The sequence below is a fragment of the Dipodomys merriami genome, unplaced genomic scaffold (assembly GCF_024711535.1).
Source record: "Dipodomys merriami isolate MVZ:Mamm:240054 unplaced genomic scaffold, mDipMer1.0.p SCAF_14, whole genome shotgun sequence".
Lineage (NCBI taxonomy): Eukaryota > Metazoa > Chordata > Mammalia > Rodentia > Heteromyidae > Dipodomys > Dipodomys merriami.
This window is the reverse complement of record NW_027202715.1, coordinates 32747315-32764913: the sequence shown is the minus strand read 5'-3', so window position 1 is coordinate 32764913 and position 17599 is coordinate 32747315. Positions and strand designations below refer to the sequence as shown.

General features: G+C 39.1%; 1 protein-coding gene across 1 annotated transcript in view; it reads left to right on the top strand.

Annotated features, from left to right (window-relative positions):
• Rnls (renalase, FAD dependent amine oxidase) overlaps positions 1 to 16024 on the top strand; it is a 310663-nt gene extending 294639 nt beyond the window's left edge. Inside the window, exon 7 of the mRNA XM_070021136.1 lies at positions 15958 to 16024. Coding sequence (XP_069877237.1) covers positions 15958 to 15984 — 27 coding nt within the window. The 3' untranslated portion in view covers positions 15985 to 16024. The remainder of the gene's footprint in view (positions 1 to 15957) is intronic.
• The last annotated feature ends 1575 nt before the right edge of the window (positions 16025 to 17599 follow it).

Sequence of the window (17599 nt, the reverse complement as noted above, 5' to 3'; positions counted from 1 at the left end):
TTGCATTCAGAGCTGGCATCATGTGCCTTTCACTGAATTCTGGTGAGAGCAACACAAGCCAAGCCAGATTCAAATGGACAAGAACTAGAATCCACTGCTCACAGAGTAAATACCACCCATCTTCCAGCCTTCGTTAATCCTCCCCAATTAGCCTGAAAATAGAAAATAGAAATTTATGTCCAACATGATTGAATTTATCAACACCAGAGATATTTTGAAAACGGTGGTGCGGTGTTTTTTTTCCTTTGTTTTTGCTTTGTTTTGTTTTCGTGGAACTCTAAAGAGTCGGCCTTTTTAAAATCACAATGTTGGGTATTTAATAGATTATTCCTCAGCCTCTGTTTTTCACACTCAGACAAGAAGCTGATTCCTAACAAAGGTCAGAGATAGGAAGACACTGTAAATAGACCCAAAGCTGTGTTGTTTTTTAAAATAGATACGGATGGCTGAGGAGAAAAATAAAACAAAGCAGATTCATTTTTATGTAATTGACTTTTGTCTCTGCCCGTTTCAGAAAAGAGTAGTACTGGGAAGGCTGAGAGTGGTCAGTAATGCCTTCTACAAAGCATTGTTCCTATGGTCCACTTCAGAGGGCCAGGAGATAAGCTCATTGTTCAGGGCTCTGCTTATGGTATTCAGAGCGACACAGATCCCACCCTTGCAGTCTGCACACAAGCAGTCCTTTGTTGGGTGAGTGTAGCAAATTCTTTACCATGAATAATCCACTACAACAAATGCTCCCTTTAGCTTCTTCTGTTGAGAGCTTTCTGCTCCCGGGAGAAAAGAAATCACTTACTTGATCGGAATTAAATGCTGGAAAGGCTCTTTAAACATAGCTACGGAAAAGAAATGGAATGGCACGATTTGTCCTTACAAGTACCACAAAAGAAGTAAATGAATAGATTTGATTTGGGGGTGTTGACACAAAGAAGCGCTACAGCAAGAAGAGCACAGTACAGCAGAATCAGGAGGCATCTCACAAGGGGCTAGAGTCACCTCATTTAGCTTTTTATCTAAGCCTCATCACTTCATCTGATAATAAGATAATAAGTCAGGAATAGATCACAGTTGGAAACATGAGAGGATCCTTGCGGAGCACCAGGCATTCGGTACAACCTTGATATGTGTTAGCTGCCATTGTCTTTCCTGTTACCACCATAGCACAGACTTGGTCTGCTCTTCAGATGTCTAATGCAAATGTAGTCCCTTCCTTTGCCCATTACTGAGATGTGATTTCTCAGGTATCCCCTACCCCATTGGGTAGGTGGGAACAGAAGATTTTAAATAATTCATTTAGTGATTCCGGCTTCCATGCATTTCAGAGGACAATGACTTCATCTTATCGAAGTCATCTAGATTTTCTTCCCTTCCCTTTGCTCCTCACCAGAAGTAGAGTGAGAATGCAAACAGGAAGTGAAGACCAGAGACCCCTGTGCTCTCCTCTGTTTTATCTCTGCAGTCAGCTATGCCTTCTCCTGGAAAAGCATTGACAGTGCTGTCAGTTGTGGCTCATCCGGCTGTTTCCAGACCACTACAGGGCCATAGGTCTTCCCAGGCCTATCATCAGGGTATGTGGGAACTTTCTGGTTTTCTGCTTGCTGTGTACAGAACCTGGAAAACTGGGAGCCCTCCTCATTCCTTATCATTTTGGTTCTAGCCCTGAGCCAAATGCTGAAAGTCTTTCAGGACAGTGGTTTCTATATAAAGGAAGAGGTCACAGTTTTCCCTTTAGAAGATATGTAGTAATATCTGGAGACATTTTTTGGTTATCACAATATGGGAGGTACAACTAGCCAGAGGTCCTACTTAACATCCTTCACTTCGAGAAAGCTGACCAACAATGAAGAATTCTCTGACCCCAAATTGCCACATTGCTAAAGTATAGAAAAATCAGTGCAGAGGCTCATGGCACCCCTCTGCCACCCTCAGAAATCAAGCCATTAGGCTCAAGATTCTCCATCTTCCTGAAACTTCCCTAGATAGTTCTGCCCCAAAGTGGTTCTCCCTTTCCATCTAACCTAGGTTATATTCAAAGACTGAAAAAGATACCAGATAAGGAGAAAACGTCTCACCCACCTCCCTGCCTGACTCTCCATGTTCCTGGCCAGATAACTGATCTTTCACTGGATGCTGAAATACTGGGCTTTCCCAGCCTTTCCTGCATGGTAGAGACTTCCTCAACACTATTTCCTTCCTCTCCTTTAGGACTGGTCATCTTCCCTAGGGCCAAAACGGTACACTGGGGACACAAAGAGAGGCTGACATCATGGTAGGAAGATAAACAGGGAGATTTCCAAAATAACTTCTATGCTTTTATGAATATTAATAAATATTATATAACCAGCTACTTTCCTTATGCCTGGCATCAGACTTGATAAAATATACATTGAGTAGAACTACTTACACTATAAAGAATTTATTGCAACCACCTTTTTCTCCAAGTGGCCTCCTTTAACACTATTGGCCTGCTCCCTAAAGTTCTTCCCTTACTAGAAAGAAGTAGCCTGGGCCATATTCCTGTGTCTGCCCAACACTGAAACACAGGAATACATTCTTGGCTTCAGGCTTTCTACAGTTTTGGGGACTGTGTGGATTCTCTGCTCGAGGCCTGAAAAATATCTGCAGTAAGTGAGGTGACCCAGAGCTAATATATGGAACAGAGAGACGAGAAGCACCAGCTTGGAAGAATCCTGACTCTAACATGTGCTGGAGGTGGCCCCAGGGTTCAATGACTTCATCTTCCTGAACTTCAGCTTCCTAAGCTGTAAAATGGTCACAATGATCATATCAACTGAATAGCCTGCTGCGGTCATTCATACTACATTAAGAAAATATCAGAGCAGGAGGCTTGAACCACAGAAATTTGCTTTCTCCACTTTCTGAGGGCCAGAACTCCATGATCAAGGTGACAACAGGATGGGTTTTGGGTGTGAGCCTTCTCCTTGGCTTGTACATGGCTACTTTCTCACTGTGCCTTTACATGCTCTCTTCCTTTGTGAAACCAGGGACGGGGACGGGAAGATAGGAGAGGAAGGGATGGGCTGGGAGAAGAGGAGAGGAGAGGAGGAGTTGCTATTCTCTTCTATCTCTCCTCCTTTGGTAAAACCACCATTCCCAATGAATTGGGAGCCAATGTTTATGAATTCATTTAACCATAATAATTTCTGAAGATTTGATCTCCAAATATAATCATATTTGGGGTACGAACTTGACCATGAATGAACACAACTCCATTTTTGAGCATTGGATTTCTTTGAATCTGAGATCACCTCTGTAAAACATTTGGATCTAGAAAGCACTTAGTAACTGTCTACAAATAATGTGGCTATTGTTGTAGTGTGGCGGGGGGAGTGGTTATGAGTACTGGTATCACCTATCCAGGATGGCCAGTCAAATACTTGACACTCACCATAAAAGGTTCTTACTGAGCAGAGACTCAAGGAAGGAAAAGAAGAGTCTGACATGCAATATCAGACTTCAGTAGTCAAGCCTCAGGAAGTGGCCAAGAAAGGTAACATATTTGGCAGAAAGATGCAGTTACCTTATAAAGGGAACTAGGTCACCTATATGTGGAAAGGAAATAGCCTTTATTAGGATCTAGTCCACGAACACAAAAACTGCTGCCATTTATGTAGCACTTACTCTGTACACATTTTCTCTACTAACATTCTTCCACAGATGGGGGAAGTTGAGATTCAGTGAAATTAAATGGCCTTGCCAAAGTTATACAATGATTAAGTAATGGAAGCTTGATTCAGTTTCAGTACATTTGGAGCCTTAAGTCATGAATTTCAGTCTCACATACAAAGTCAGCGTTGTGAACATAGAGACTGGAATGTGTGGTCCATCCCTCAGTGTCATTATTAGCTGGTAAGAGAAGCTGAACATATTGTCACTGAAACTGATTGTAGGATCGACTCTTGCAACCTTTTGAACAATTAGAAAAGAATTAAAAGAATCATCCCTTTATGTAAACTTGTTCAACCACTTTGGAAAGCAGTATGGAGGTTCCTCAAAAGACTTCACATAGAACTCCCCTATGACCCAGCAATCCCACTTTTGGGCATTTACCCAAATGTTTACAAACAAGACCACACTAAAGCTACCAGCACAACTATGTTTATTGCAGCATTATTTACCATAGCTAAGATATGGAACCAACCCAGATGCCCCTCAGTAGATGAATGGATCAAGAAAATGTGGTATATATACACAATGGAATTCTATGCCTCCATCAGAAAGAATGACATTGCCCCATTTGTTAGGAAATGGAAAAACCTGGAAAAAATTATATTAAGTGAAGTAAGCCAGGCCCAAAGAAACATAGGTCCCATGGTTTCTCTTATTTGTAATATCTAGTATATGTATGAATCAAGTGAAAAAGGTCAGATAATGTGATGTCAGGAAAATGAACCCTTAGATGTGTATTTTAATGTTTTTTTCTTTCATGCATGTGTTTCTAACGCATTTATAAGATTATCTCTTTGTTGCTTTGTATATCCCTCCCCCACAGTATAACCCCTGCTTTCACTATATTTGATGTCAGTATAAGTTGTGGAGGAGATGGGGAAAAACCAGTTGTTTAAGGATACAGGTGGACCTGTTGCAACAATGAGAAGTACAAGTTGTCATGTCCAAAACTAGCTTTACAACGTCAGTGCGGGGGGGTGGGGGGGGAAGGAGAAGGATTGGGATTGGGGGGAGGGGGGAGGCTGGGAAGGGATGTGAAGGGTAAACAAAGGAGGAGGCTGCAATGCTTGGTAAGAAATGTATGCATTATCCTGCCCACGTAATTGTAACTCCTCTGTACAGTATGTTCACAAATAAAATTAAATTAAATTAAAAAAAAAAAAGAATCATCCCTGAGAATGCTACATAAATTGAGGGGATGGTAGAAAAAAAGGATTTTGTATCAATTACCTAATTGCTGAGTAACCAATACTTGTCTCCAGTGTGTTAATACAAGAACCATTTCTTCTTGCTGACAAGTCTGCAAGTGGGTATTGGTTCATCTAAGTTGAGCTCAGTTCAGTATAAATCTGACTGCGCTTGGCTCAATGTGCTGGGAACAGACCCCTCAATAAGTCATTGTCTCAGGCTGAGGAGAAGCCACCTGTGGAAGCACTTCGAACAGAGATGGGGGAGATGTGTTGTTGCTCACAACTTGAATCCAGAACTGGCACATCATCACTGCCGCCCGTACTATCTTTGGCAGAGCGAGTAGAAATTGACTGTGCCTTTTGCAAGAGAGACTACAAAAATCACATGGCAATGATCGTGGATAAATGAACCAGTGAAGAATTGAGGCCAATAATTCTATCTACCAGAGACATTTTCTGGTGTGGGAAGAGAAATGGGGGCTGGTCACATAAAGAGAGTGGAGAGGGAAAGAGAAGATCTATAAAATCCCACTTAATTGTCAAAAGATTTGCCACAGAGGGCTTTGCCTAGGAATAAAATACCACATTTCCTCATTTCTCCAGCTGAGATAATGAAAGACAACCCCTCCCACCCTCCCACTTTCCTCTTCCTTTTCCTTAAAAAGTCTACAAAATTGTAGGATGCCAAAATATTAGGCAAGCTTGGCTAAAAAGAGAGATCTCTCCAGTCTCAAATTTCAGCCATCTATAAAAGTGTGTGGCAAATTTGTTTTGTTTTTGTTTTTCTTGGGGGTGGGGTGAAATGTGTCCTGAATTTGGGTCTCAGCGTTCCCATTTGGTATTTTATCTTCACCTCTGTAATCTACAAACAGACAGCAGCCCAACTGCTTGACCATTAGGAATGAGTGCCCTGAGAAAACTGAAGAAGGAAGTCCGTAGAAACATAAATGAGAAAAGAGCTGGAGCTAGCTTTTAAGGCAGAAAGTCAGGGTAGGCCTCCAGTGGTGTCAATTACTGGATATGGTTGTATTTAGATTTCCTTGTGTTGGCTTAGCTTTGCCAATTGCGGGAGCTGTGACAGAACTGGGGAGACATAGTTCCATTGGAAAACTAAACGATCCTGCCTTTTCAAAGATCTCCCCAGTATCATTTTTTTGTTTTGCCTTATTCAGGCAAGCTCTACAGTACCAATTATTGCAGTTTCCAAGAAATAAAGAAATAGATGAGCTCTTTCTTGGGGTCCATGCAACATCTGAGTACTCTCTTACTCCCAATTTCCTGTGAATATAGAATAATCCTTTCTGTAGTATGATACAAGTCAGTATTTAGAAGCCTTTCTGGCCAAAACTATAGACCCTTCCAATCAGCAAGTGGTTGTAGATCTCCCATGGTGCATCTCACATTGTTGCTAGGCAATAGAGGGTGGTAAGGAAGGGAAGAAAATAAAAAAAATGTGTTCTCTGTACTGGAAACAGTCTATCCACTCGTTGCTTCCGATCTCTTGCAGTTTTAGTTGCACTAAGACTGGGAGATCCAGGGGTTAAGAGTTTGGGGCTTTGCTTATAAAAACACAGAATCCAAATCAGATAAGATAACTAATTTAGAGGCAATTACAATGCACTTTATTCTATTCTTTTGCCAAAGAGCACTTTATCAGAGCTTGCTTTCCTTTTTACTTTTCCTTTTAAGTCTCAAAAATAATCTTCTCCTGCGTCAAGAAAAAGAAGAAGCACAGACCACACGTTAGAAGAGGAGGATGGTAATTTCATTGGATGCCAACATTGTACTGAAGAGAGAATTTGGGTTCAATGTCCGCCAGGCCCTAGAGTTAGACAGACTTGCTGAAGCATGCTGACCAACTTCATACTCTAGGATTGTTTTTTTCCATGAACATATGGATGCTATTAGTGCTCAGGAGGCTGTTAGGTTAGAAAAGAGAAAAAGAAAACAAAGTTAAGGTACTGTACTTATTATATCAAGGCCTACTTCCTTTTTGTTTGCTATTTATAGCTCTATTTCTGGTTATTTAAAAATAAACATTTAAAAACAACCAATAAATAAGCACTGCTATGCAATATGGTTCTAAAATTCTTGGGTACATAAGAATCCTCTTGGGAGTTTGTTATAAATTCTAGTTCCAATTCAGTAAGCCAGGAGAATAGCTCAGAGTTTTTCATTTTTAATCCCTTCCCGTCAAAATGTGATTCATCATCAATACTTTGAAAGTCACCTTTCTGATTGTTTCCTGCCAGTACATAAATGACAATGTACTACCTTTTCCTGTTCTTCAGAAAGCATTTGATTTTCTCTGGCTCCTTTCATTGTGTTGGGTTCCAAATAACAAAGGGAGAGACAGAGAGAAAGATGGACAGACATACACACAGACACACAGACACACAAACTGTTAGAGAAGGTGATTTGAGCCACCTTATCACAGAACTCGGAATAAAATATTTAAGACATCTAAACCGGTGCTCCTAAACCAGGAGTGATTTAACCTACTGTGTTTAACAATGACTGGAGACCTCCGGGTTAGCACAGTGTCAAGGGGTAGTGAGTTATGATGGAAAAGAATACTACTATATTCAGTGGTCAGACCAAGGAGATGCTGAACATCCCTATCCACAGACAGGAGAACCATCCACAGCAAAGAATTTTCTGGCATAATGCCAAACATGCTGAGATTGAGAAATCCTATTCAAAGTGAACTTAGAGATTTTATGCCTTGTTTCATTGCAAGCCAACTAACTTGGAGAATGCTTCAGAGAGTATGACCCATGCTGCCCCCTTTGGGGCTTGGGAGAGAACCTGTCTTGCCTACTTGCTTAAGTATGACTGAGTTCCTCTTTTCAGGTCTAAGAACTTTTCCTACATATAACCATATTGTTACTCATTTCAAAGATTGGGAGTCGTTTAAACTAAGCTACTCCGAGTACTAAAGTAATCCCTTACTGATAACAGTGGTAACATGGACAGATATAGCTCAGTGACACAGTTCAGCTCTTTTCCTGTTGGAAACTCCAGTACCTACATTTGGTTACCCTAAGTGAGAGTGGGGAAAAGAACCCCAAAAGATCTGGAATATTTTTCTTAAAAGCAAAGTACATTTCATCTTACAGATCTCCTGGTTAATTTCCCTTTTCTTCCTTTTTTTAATCTCTGAAAAGTTAATTCTATCCCTAGCTGTTAAGTTACATATTTGAGAAGACAGAGGACATTATTTCCTAGCATTATTAATACTCACCAGTTTTATATTCTGCTGAGCATTAAACCAACATAAGCAAAGTTATGATATATCATGATAATTGCTTATGTTATTTTCATGACTTAATTTTCCCATAACACATACACATATCAAACTTCATCTTATATACCATAAAAATTTTGTTTTCCATGTAAAAATATTAATTAAAATATAAGTAAATAAGTAATAATATATGTAGAAACAAAAACAAAAAGGAAGAGCTCCCTGAGATCCCAGTACAGGGAGTACATTCTTTTTTAAATATTTGATTATCTTTAAGTAGTTGTACAAAGGAGCTACCATTCAACAAAGCAGTTTATGAAAACAATGTGTCTCAATTCAATGTTACTCCTTTCAATATTCTCACCCATCCTTCCCAACCCTTTGCTTTTTTAAAATTTTGCGGGATATATATTGATTTTTTTTTTACTACATTCTCCATCACTTCTCTTCATTCATCTACCTTCTCTGCTTGACCACAACTCAATCCTTTCAATTACCCATTTCCTGGTGTTTATTTTGTTGAACTATGATTTCTTGGAATTGCACTGTTTTTCTCCCCTAAATCGACTGCATTCCAGTTAATACATTTATGTACACTTTCATACAACCCAAGGTATTTACTTATACATTTATAAACCAATTCTAGCATCCACATATGAGGGAAAGCATGCAACCTTTGTTTCTCTGGGCCTGACTTACTTCACTTAACATAATTTTTTCCAGGTCCTTTCATTTCTTTGCCAATGATGAATATCATTCTTTCTAGTGGATGAATAAAATTTCAGAGTGTGTGTGTGTGTGTGTGTGTGTGTGTGTGTGTGTGTGTGTGTGAGTGTGTGTGTGTGCGCGTGTGTGACATTTTCTTGATCCATTCATCCACTGAAGGGCATCTGGGCTGATTCCATACCTTGGCTACAGTGAAGAGTGCTGCAGTGAGTTCGGGAATGTTGCTATATACCATCACAGGTAGACACACATTATAACAATCATCCAAAAGAAGAGCACTGCTGAGTTGCTGGGAGGTAAGAGCTGAGCCCTGTTGAAGGCTGGTGTGGGCGAGAAGCCTAGGGAGCCACCCCACAGCTGCAGAAAGTGCCAAAATCCCTAGGAAAAGAGCATAAATCGTGCCCCCACACATGTCACTGTCACTGAGCCCGGCCTGCTGGGAACCCTTAGAGAAAGCTCCTGGGATGGTTTTGTGCCTCCCCTTCCAAGTTCTGTATCAGGCCAGGCAGAGCAGGAACAGTACTTCACTGGGCCCTGAAAGTTTTCCTCTGCCCTCCACCAGACCTACCCTAGACCTAATAAATAAGTGCCTGCTCAGTATTTAGTGTGAATGGCTACATACAATAGAGCAAACATGGCTGACTCATTGGTCCCCAAGAGAAAAACTCAGTCTATGTGATGAGCTTCCCAGACCATGAACCATAATCTTGAGATGATGGATATGCAGAGGTATGCAAGAGCAAGTGAGAGACAGAGAGGATCCTGCTCTATCAAGTCTAATCACAAAGTGCTTACTTAGAGCACAGAAGAGAAATACAGAGATCTTATCATACTTGCAAATTACAAAGGTTGGTGAGGAAGAATGATGGAACTCAATATTATCACATGGTAAAGAAATTCTATTTTATTATATATGAGTCCATGCAATGTTTTTGAGCAACATAAAGATGGAAAAGGAAGCCAATCAACACTTCATGTCCTACCTCTTCCACTAAGAACTCTTCGCTAATCTCTGCAAGTCACATTGTTTTCTTCTATCTGTTCCTTGTTCCCCAATTGCTTCAGTTTATTTGTCTTTGTTCTCCTCCTTAGGTAAGCTCTCTGGATAATGATGTGCACAACTAGGGTGTCAGACATGGCTCGGTGTCTCAGGAGCATTGCCAAGGTCAGAACACATGGAAAATGATAAAGTTCGGGACTGAGAAGTTGAAAGATGAAGTATTTCTTCTACATCAGAGCAGACAATGGGTTGAAAACTCAAGATAGACAAATACAGCTTGAGGACTGAGACAGCTCTGCAAGAAGAGGACTGGGCAGAACCAAAGCTCAGTAAGTCAGAAAAGTTGAAGAAACCAAACACACAGCGGAAATCTCAGACATATAGCTCATTTACAGGCAGGCTTCCTAATGTCATTTAGTCATTGCTTACTCCCAGAAGGAGACATGATTCTGGCTATGAGGTTTTGTAGAAGAGGGCTACAGAGAGGATGGATACTCCACCACTGGTCTCCACAACTGAAAGGTGCAGAGAAGGTACAAAGAATGCTTCTTACATCTTAAGCACAACATAGATGTCAAAAAAATGTTCATTCTCTTCTTTATGCTTTGCTGTCTTGTATGCCTGATCAAAGATTTATTTAGAGCTAAGAATGATTTAAAACCAGAACTCTAAAATTGTCATTCTGTCAGCAAATATTTATTGACTTTCCACTACACTCCAGGCCCAAGGACAGATGGTGTGAATGCACTGAAGAATCAGGCATTGTGAAGCTATCCACCTAGCCTTGAGATGACACCTCCCTATCTTCCTTCATCTTTCTTTTCTTCCTATTTTTTTTTTTATTTTGGAAGGTTCATCAGGTTTCTAGATACCAAAGTTATTGCTACATTCCTGAAGAGATACAAATCATTACTAGTGCTTGTTTTCCAACCTAAATTGCATACCAAAATAGAATGTTACTGATGACTCAGAAAAAGAATACAATTAATTGTAAGATGAATGTGCTAGGAAAATAGCTTTCAAGTATTAGCCTCCCTTGACAGCTCTTAAAGTCATCTATTAAACATTGAGATACCATACCTACTTTCATGTATCTGTGTCCCTATAAACATGCATATTCACATACAGACACACATGCACTAATACACACATGTTCATACAGGTGGTCCTCTGGATCATTAGAATGTTAGAACTTGACATACTTCAAGAAATTTTTGAGAAAGGAAAACAGAATTCTGGCTAATCACTCAATCATAATCAAATCTATGAGCTACCAGGAAAGAAATGGGTCCAAAGGCATCATGTTAAGACTTGGTCCAAAGTTAAAATTTACACCTTGCTACAGTGAAGAAGAGACTCCAGAAGCATAATGATAAAAATCAGATGAAAAATGGATTCTAAAATATTTTGTTCTTCTTACTTTCCTTGTTCAGCTGGTGACAATAGTAATGACTGGGTTTTTTGTTTGTTTGTTTGTTTTGTTTTTTGGGGGGTCTAGTTGTGGGGCCTGAACTCTGGGCCTGGGCACTGTCCCTCAGCTCTTCAGCCACAGTGCCACTTCTGGCTTTTTTCTTTTTGCTTATGTGGTGCTGAGGAATCAAACCTAGGGCCTCAGGCATGCAAGACAAGCACTCTACCACTGAGCCACCTTCCCAGCTCCAGTAATGACTGTTTGTATTGTGCATTTCCTAGAAGTTGAAGCTAGATTTACAAAAAAAAAAAAAAAACAGCAATAAACCCCAAAAGACATACAAATTAGTTCTGAGGCTGTAAATGTACGAGATTTCAGTCACCAGTTCATTGTCTGGACCATTTACCCAGAGTACCCTTATAGCTCAAGTGCCATTGGAATTTGGCCCAAAGGGAAAAATCATGGAATTGTGATCTCTGTTTGACAATAACTTATGATATAACAGCCTGATTGTAGAGCCTGATTTTTAAAAAGAGCTGTTGCAAGAAAATACAGTTGACATCAAAAATACTAAGTAAAATACATGTAATGCTTCCACAACTGAACAGTTTCTCCAGAAAGAAAGAAAGAAGAGAGAAAGAAAGAGAGAGAAAGAAAGAAAGAAGAGAGAAAGAAAGAAAGAAAGAAAGTAAGAAAGAAAGAAAGAAAGAAAGAAAGGAAGGAAGGAAGGAAGGAAGGAAGGAAGGAAGGAAGGAAGGAAGGAAGGAAGGAAGGAAGGAAAGAAGAAAGGAAGAAAGAAAGGAAGAAAGGAAGAAAGAAAGACAAGGAGAAAAGAGTGAGATCTACTGAGCATGAAGTCAGTTGACATGCGTTTAAAGGACTTTAAGAGAAATTGTTGAGACTTTAATTTCAAGGAAAGAACATGGCATATAGCACACAGAGATTCCAGGGACAATAGTGCAAGGATTCAATCTAAAGTCAATATTAAGTATCCATAGACATTAAATACACATTTAAAAACTACAAATGTTCGCTTTTGTCCATGTGAAACCAAATCCCAAGCGTTCTCCTCAGGAAGTTTCTTCAGCCCTCTTTCAATATATTGGGCTGAGTAATGCCCACATGAGTACCAGGAAGTGATTCTTTTATACCCACAACAAAATACCCAAGAACCTCTCTGCATTTGTGGGATGTCCTCAGCCCTCACCTACCTTACCAGCAAACATCAGTGCTTTTAATCCTGCAAAAGAATCCAGCTCTTCTGTGTTGGTTCTCTGTCAACTCCTGGGGTATCTACACATTTTCTAACCCCAGAAGGACTCTGGTTAGGCATTTAAAAACTTGGAGTGCTCAATGTTCTAAAAGAAAAAAAAAGTTTTATTCTGTTCCATACAGAGTTTGCTTTGCACCACTGCTTTCTATTTCAAGATATGTATGTGTTTACGTTTATTTGATGATTCTCCCTAGAAAGAATACAGTGTGATTCTGCCTTCATTTTTTAACAGCCTTAGTAAAGTAAGTTGCTGGAGACCCTACCATTCCTGGAACAAAACTGGGGGCGGGAATATTCTGGGCTGTAGATCATGTTCTTTTTATTTAAAGTTTGCTCAAAGAAAAAAATTGCCATGCGAAATCTCTATATAATATTTTCCAACAGAGTTAGCCAAGAACATATCTTAAGTGGGAAGCATTACATGTGTTACCATTTAGCACGGGTATATCAGTGAAACAGGCAGGCAAACTCCATATACCTCACCTAGCAGAGTGAGCTCTCATGCATGGCACTGGGTGGTGTCTGTGTTCCTTTCCAGCTCCCCAGCACTTTCATGCTGTGACCTTGATTGAGTCACTCAGTGTTTTTCTGCTGGGTTTCCACAAAGAGCTGAGAGCTGAACAGAGATGACATGTGTGAAATACATACTCTTTGAGGGAAAGGAGGGGGTGTTACATGAATTGAGCTGAGGCGTGAGTATTTGACCATGCGTTTATAGGAGAAATTAACTCCCTGCTGGTTTAAAAATGGTTTAAGCAAATTTCACTCTGACTGTTCTGCTAAGATGCCTGATACAAAAGGTGGTATTCTGTTTAGGGAAAATACTAGGAAATGACAGAGGGACCAGAAGGCATTGGGGAAAGTGGAAAGTCAGAGATGGTAATAGGAAAGGTAGATGCAATTCAAGCACAATATGAAACCTATGCAAATGAGTGCAGCCCATGAATATATGTAATTATAAGTATTAACAATTACAATAATAAAAGAGTGGTCTTGAAACACAACATCTTTCATCATCTCTTAGCTCCAGGATTCCATATTTAATTTCCCCTTTGCTCTTCTGTTAGAAAGTAGTGGGTTTAAGTCTGCTTACACTTTCTGCTTTGTCTTTGCTGAAAGAGCTGGAAAACATTTTTATTTCACTTTAGAAAAAGATTTAACTTATTTACTTTCCTTATCTCCTCTGGTCTTCCCTTGTAATCTCTGGGCTTGTTTCATTAGAAATACACAGTTGAGCAAGACTTTCCAGGAAAAGAGAATATTCCTTCCTGGGAATATTATCAGACCTATGAGAAAAGTATCTCTATTAAAATTTATTAGTAAAAGTAAAGGCCAGAAGATGTTGGGGGTTTTGTTGTTGTCATCATCATCATCTCTATGTGTGTGAGTATGAGTGTGTGTGTGTGTGTATGTAACTGGAGTTTGAACTCGGACCCTTTTGCTGGCTAAGCAGGTGTTCTATGACTTGAGCCACATCTCCAGCTCTGCACAATTTTTTCCAATGTGCTTGGTAAAGTTTTATTTTAAAAGATTAGTATTATATTAATTTTTTGTAGGTCAATGATACAGTGAGGCAGATTTTATCTTTCTTGTTACCCTATTAATATAAATCTGTCTACCTTTTCCTCTAATTCCTTATCATATAATCTTGAAATAGCTAGGATAATGTGGACAGGATAAAGATAATTTGGATAGGATACATTGGTTGATTTATAGGGTCTAATCAAGGTTTATTGAATTAAAAAACATTTGGAAGTGGAGATGTGGCTCAAGTGGTAGAACACCAGACTTAAGCAGAAAAACTAAAACTAAAGCTAAAAACAAAATCAAGTGAGAGCTTGAGCTGGAGACCCTAAATTTAAGTCTGAGAACAAACATACACATCACTTATGCACACACACACACACACACACACACACACACACACACACACACACACACACACACACACACACACAAGAGAGATATAAAAGGTCAGAGTCAGATTGTGAAGACATAAAGGTAAAGCATGTGGAAGCTGTTCAGAGTTCTCAGGCATAGATGATGTACTGTCCTGTGTTTATTAATGTATTGGAAAAATAACATAAGAGAGAAAGCTTAGAGCAACATTTAAATGAAACCAAAGAGATTTAAATGAAACCAAAGAGAGTTCAGTAGTAGTAAAAAGGAAGAGAAAGCTAAATCAGGAGGTATTTCAAATTGAAATGAACAGACTTTGGTGACCGATGAACTAGAAGTAGTACAGTCTAGAAAGTGAAATGACAGAGACAAGTGATTAATAAAGTTCTTTTTTTATATAGCTAGCGAAAAGCAAAAACAATACTTCCAGATCTATCCCTTCTTTCCTCCATATTTATTTTTCTGGCAAATGGCATCTGAATTTAGTGAATCATTGATAATCTGTAGGTAGAGCAGGTGACTATATTTCCAATTAGCTGATGTTAGACTGCAGAGTGTTGGAGATTTTTTTGTTTGTGGATTTTTTTTATTATTGTTAACTATGTATTTTTATTGTAAAGATACTATGCAGAGGGGTTACAGTTATTTGAATAAGGTAATGCGTACATTTCCTATCAGGCATTGTTACCTCCTCCTTTGTTTTTCCTTTCCCACCCCTCCTCCGCAACTCATCCACCACCCCCCAAGTTGTAAAGTTCGTTTTCAACGTAGTGTGACTGGAGATTTCTAAACCTCAGTTTCTCCCTTATCTCAATTGCCTTAGAAGTGAGCCCAAGCAAGACACCAATGCTGAAGAATATAGGATTACTAAAAACACCGTGAATCTGAGCGCTGGGCTCTGAGCGCTGATGTCTTGGTGGACAACAAGCTACCCAAGCACTTAAGATGCAGAGTGTCTTGGGACTGCACAGGCACCCTTCCTCAGGAAGATTTACGGATGCAGCCAAGTGTTCCAGAGAGTCAAACTCTGGAAATAAACTAGGATTTCACTAGATTAGCTTGGCATAAACTTCATAAATAATTTTATAGTTTACCTTCAACTTTATGCATTGTCTGAGCAATCTTTTTGAAATTTTTGCACAAGTAATTTTTTATCTTCCAAAATATCAAAATAAAAGCAAAACAAACAAAATAACCCTAGTTATCATACTTCATTGTACTTCAATGAACTTAAGGCCACAATTTCTTATAAGTATGTAGAAAGATGGGAAGGGAAAGGAAAGGAATGGGAGGAGTGGGAAGAAGAGGGGAAGGGAAGGGAGAAGAGACTTTTCCTGTCATCTATCATGATTAGCCAATCAAGCCTAAAAAGAGAGACATACTGACTATTCAGTTCTACTCCACAATAAAACCTATTATTGAAGAATATGCAAGATAGTGGAGAGATCAGAAAGCAGAAATATGCCCAGAATGGTTCATGAATGTTTAAGGTAATATGCAAATTGTCAATGGGTTTTACAGGATGTGGACCACCCAAGGCCTGGGTAGTTGAATACAACAGTATCACCAACCTAAAAACTGAATTAAGTATTCAAGGGAAGACAGATCTTCAGTGGGTAGAAGAAACAGAATATTTGGAAATTTTAAACCACGAGCTTCAATCAAAAATACCTATCTTGATCAAACAGAGCAGCTAATTCAAACTAGCTCCAAATAGTGAATTCATTGTCTATGTCACTCCAGGGTTCATCTCAAAAGAAGCACCACAACCAGAAAACTATTCCTGTCCATCTCTTATTAGCTCTTCTTCTCTTTACATTTAGGAAAGTGCTAAACAGTAGCTAACCATCATCACAGTCAAGAGGCTAAAACATACTCATCAATGCAGCCAAGGTTACATGTATCTAGGAAACGGGGCTAAACCGTAGATGATTGTGGTTGGATACTGCCAAAAATGAGAGACAAGAGAGGTGCAGTGTAGCAACCAATTTGAGATGAACAGAAGATAGCTTCATGAAAAAATGAAAACTATGATAAGGAATATTAGGACAAGATGAATAAAATAGTAATTTTTGCTACAAAACATGGGAAAATGCTAAAGATTTTAAAATAACTTTATTGTTGTTATTGTGTTGCACAGAGAGGTCACCACAGGACATCTCTTTTTTGGACAGTGTCACCCCCTCCCATCTATGCACACAAGTTACATACTTCTTTATTTTTTTCTTTTCTTTTTCTCTTTCTTTTTCTCTTTCTTTCTTTCTTTCTTTTTCTCTTTCTTTCTTTCTTTCTTTCTTTCTTTTTTTCTTTCTTTCTTTCTTTTTGTCAGTCATGGGGCTTGAACTCTGGGCCTGAACTCTGTCCCTCAACTCTTCAGCTCAAGGCTAGCTCTCTACCACTTAAGCTATAGTGCCGCTTCTGATTTTCTGGAGGTTTATTGGAGATAAGTGTCTGACTTTTAACCATGATCCTCAGATCTCAGCCTCCTGAGTAGCTAGGTTTATAGGCATAAGCCACCAGCGCCTTGCTACATACTTCATTTTCTACATAGATTTTACTGAACATTTGTTCACCCCTCTTCCCTCTCTTTCTGAGTTCCCCCTTTGCCACCCTTAAAAGAAAAAGACAAAAGCAAAAATAAATACCACTACCACCACTGACCACAATAACCAAAAACAAAGACAAAAAACAAAAACAAAACCCATGTTTCCATGGGAATTTGTTTCAATAAATAGTATTTTAAATGTTCAGAGAATGTTAAAGATATTTAGCAAAGCAGTGTCTCTTGGTTTTTATGCTATTCAATTTCAATTATCCCCTAAAAAATGTTCTTTCATGAATGTACAAGACACTATATAGAAAACTAACTTTACAACTTGGGGCGGGGGGAGTTGGGAATGTGGGGAGGGAAGGGATGATAGGGGAAAAACGAAGGAAGAGGTAACAATGCTCAATAAGAAATGTGCTCATTACCTTACTCATGTAACTGTAACCCCTCTGTACACTATTTTTACAATAAAAAACATAAAAAAGAAAGTCATACATCAGACGATGATCAGAAAAAATGTTCTTTCATAGCTTTCCAAATGGATTGAAATTATATATTTGTAAAAAAAATGTGGATTTTATTGAGGCTATTCATATAAAAATGAGCTTTCTAAGT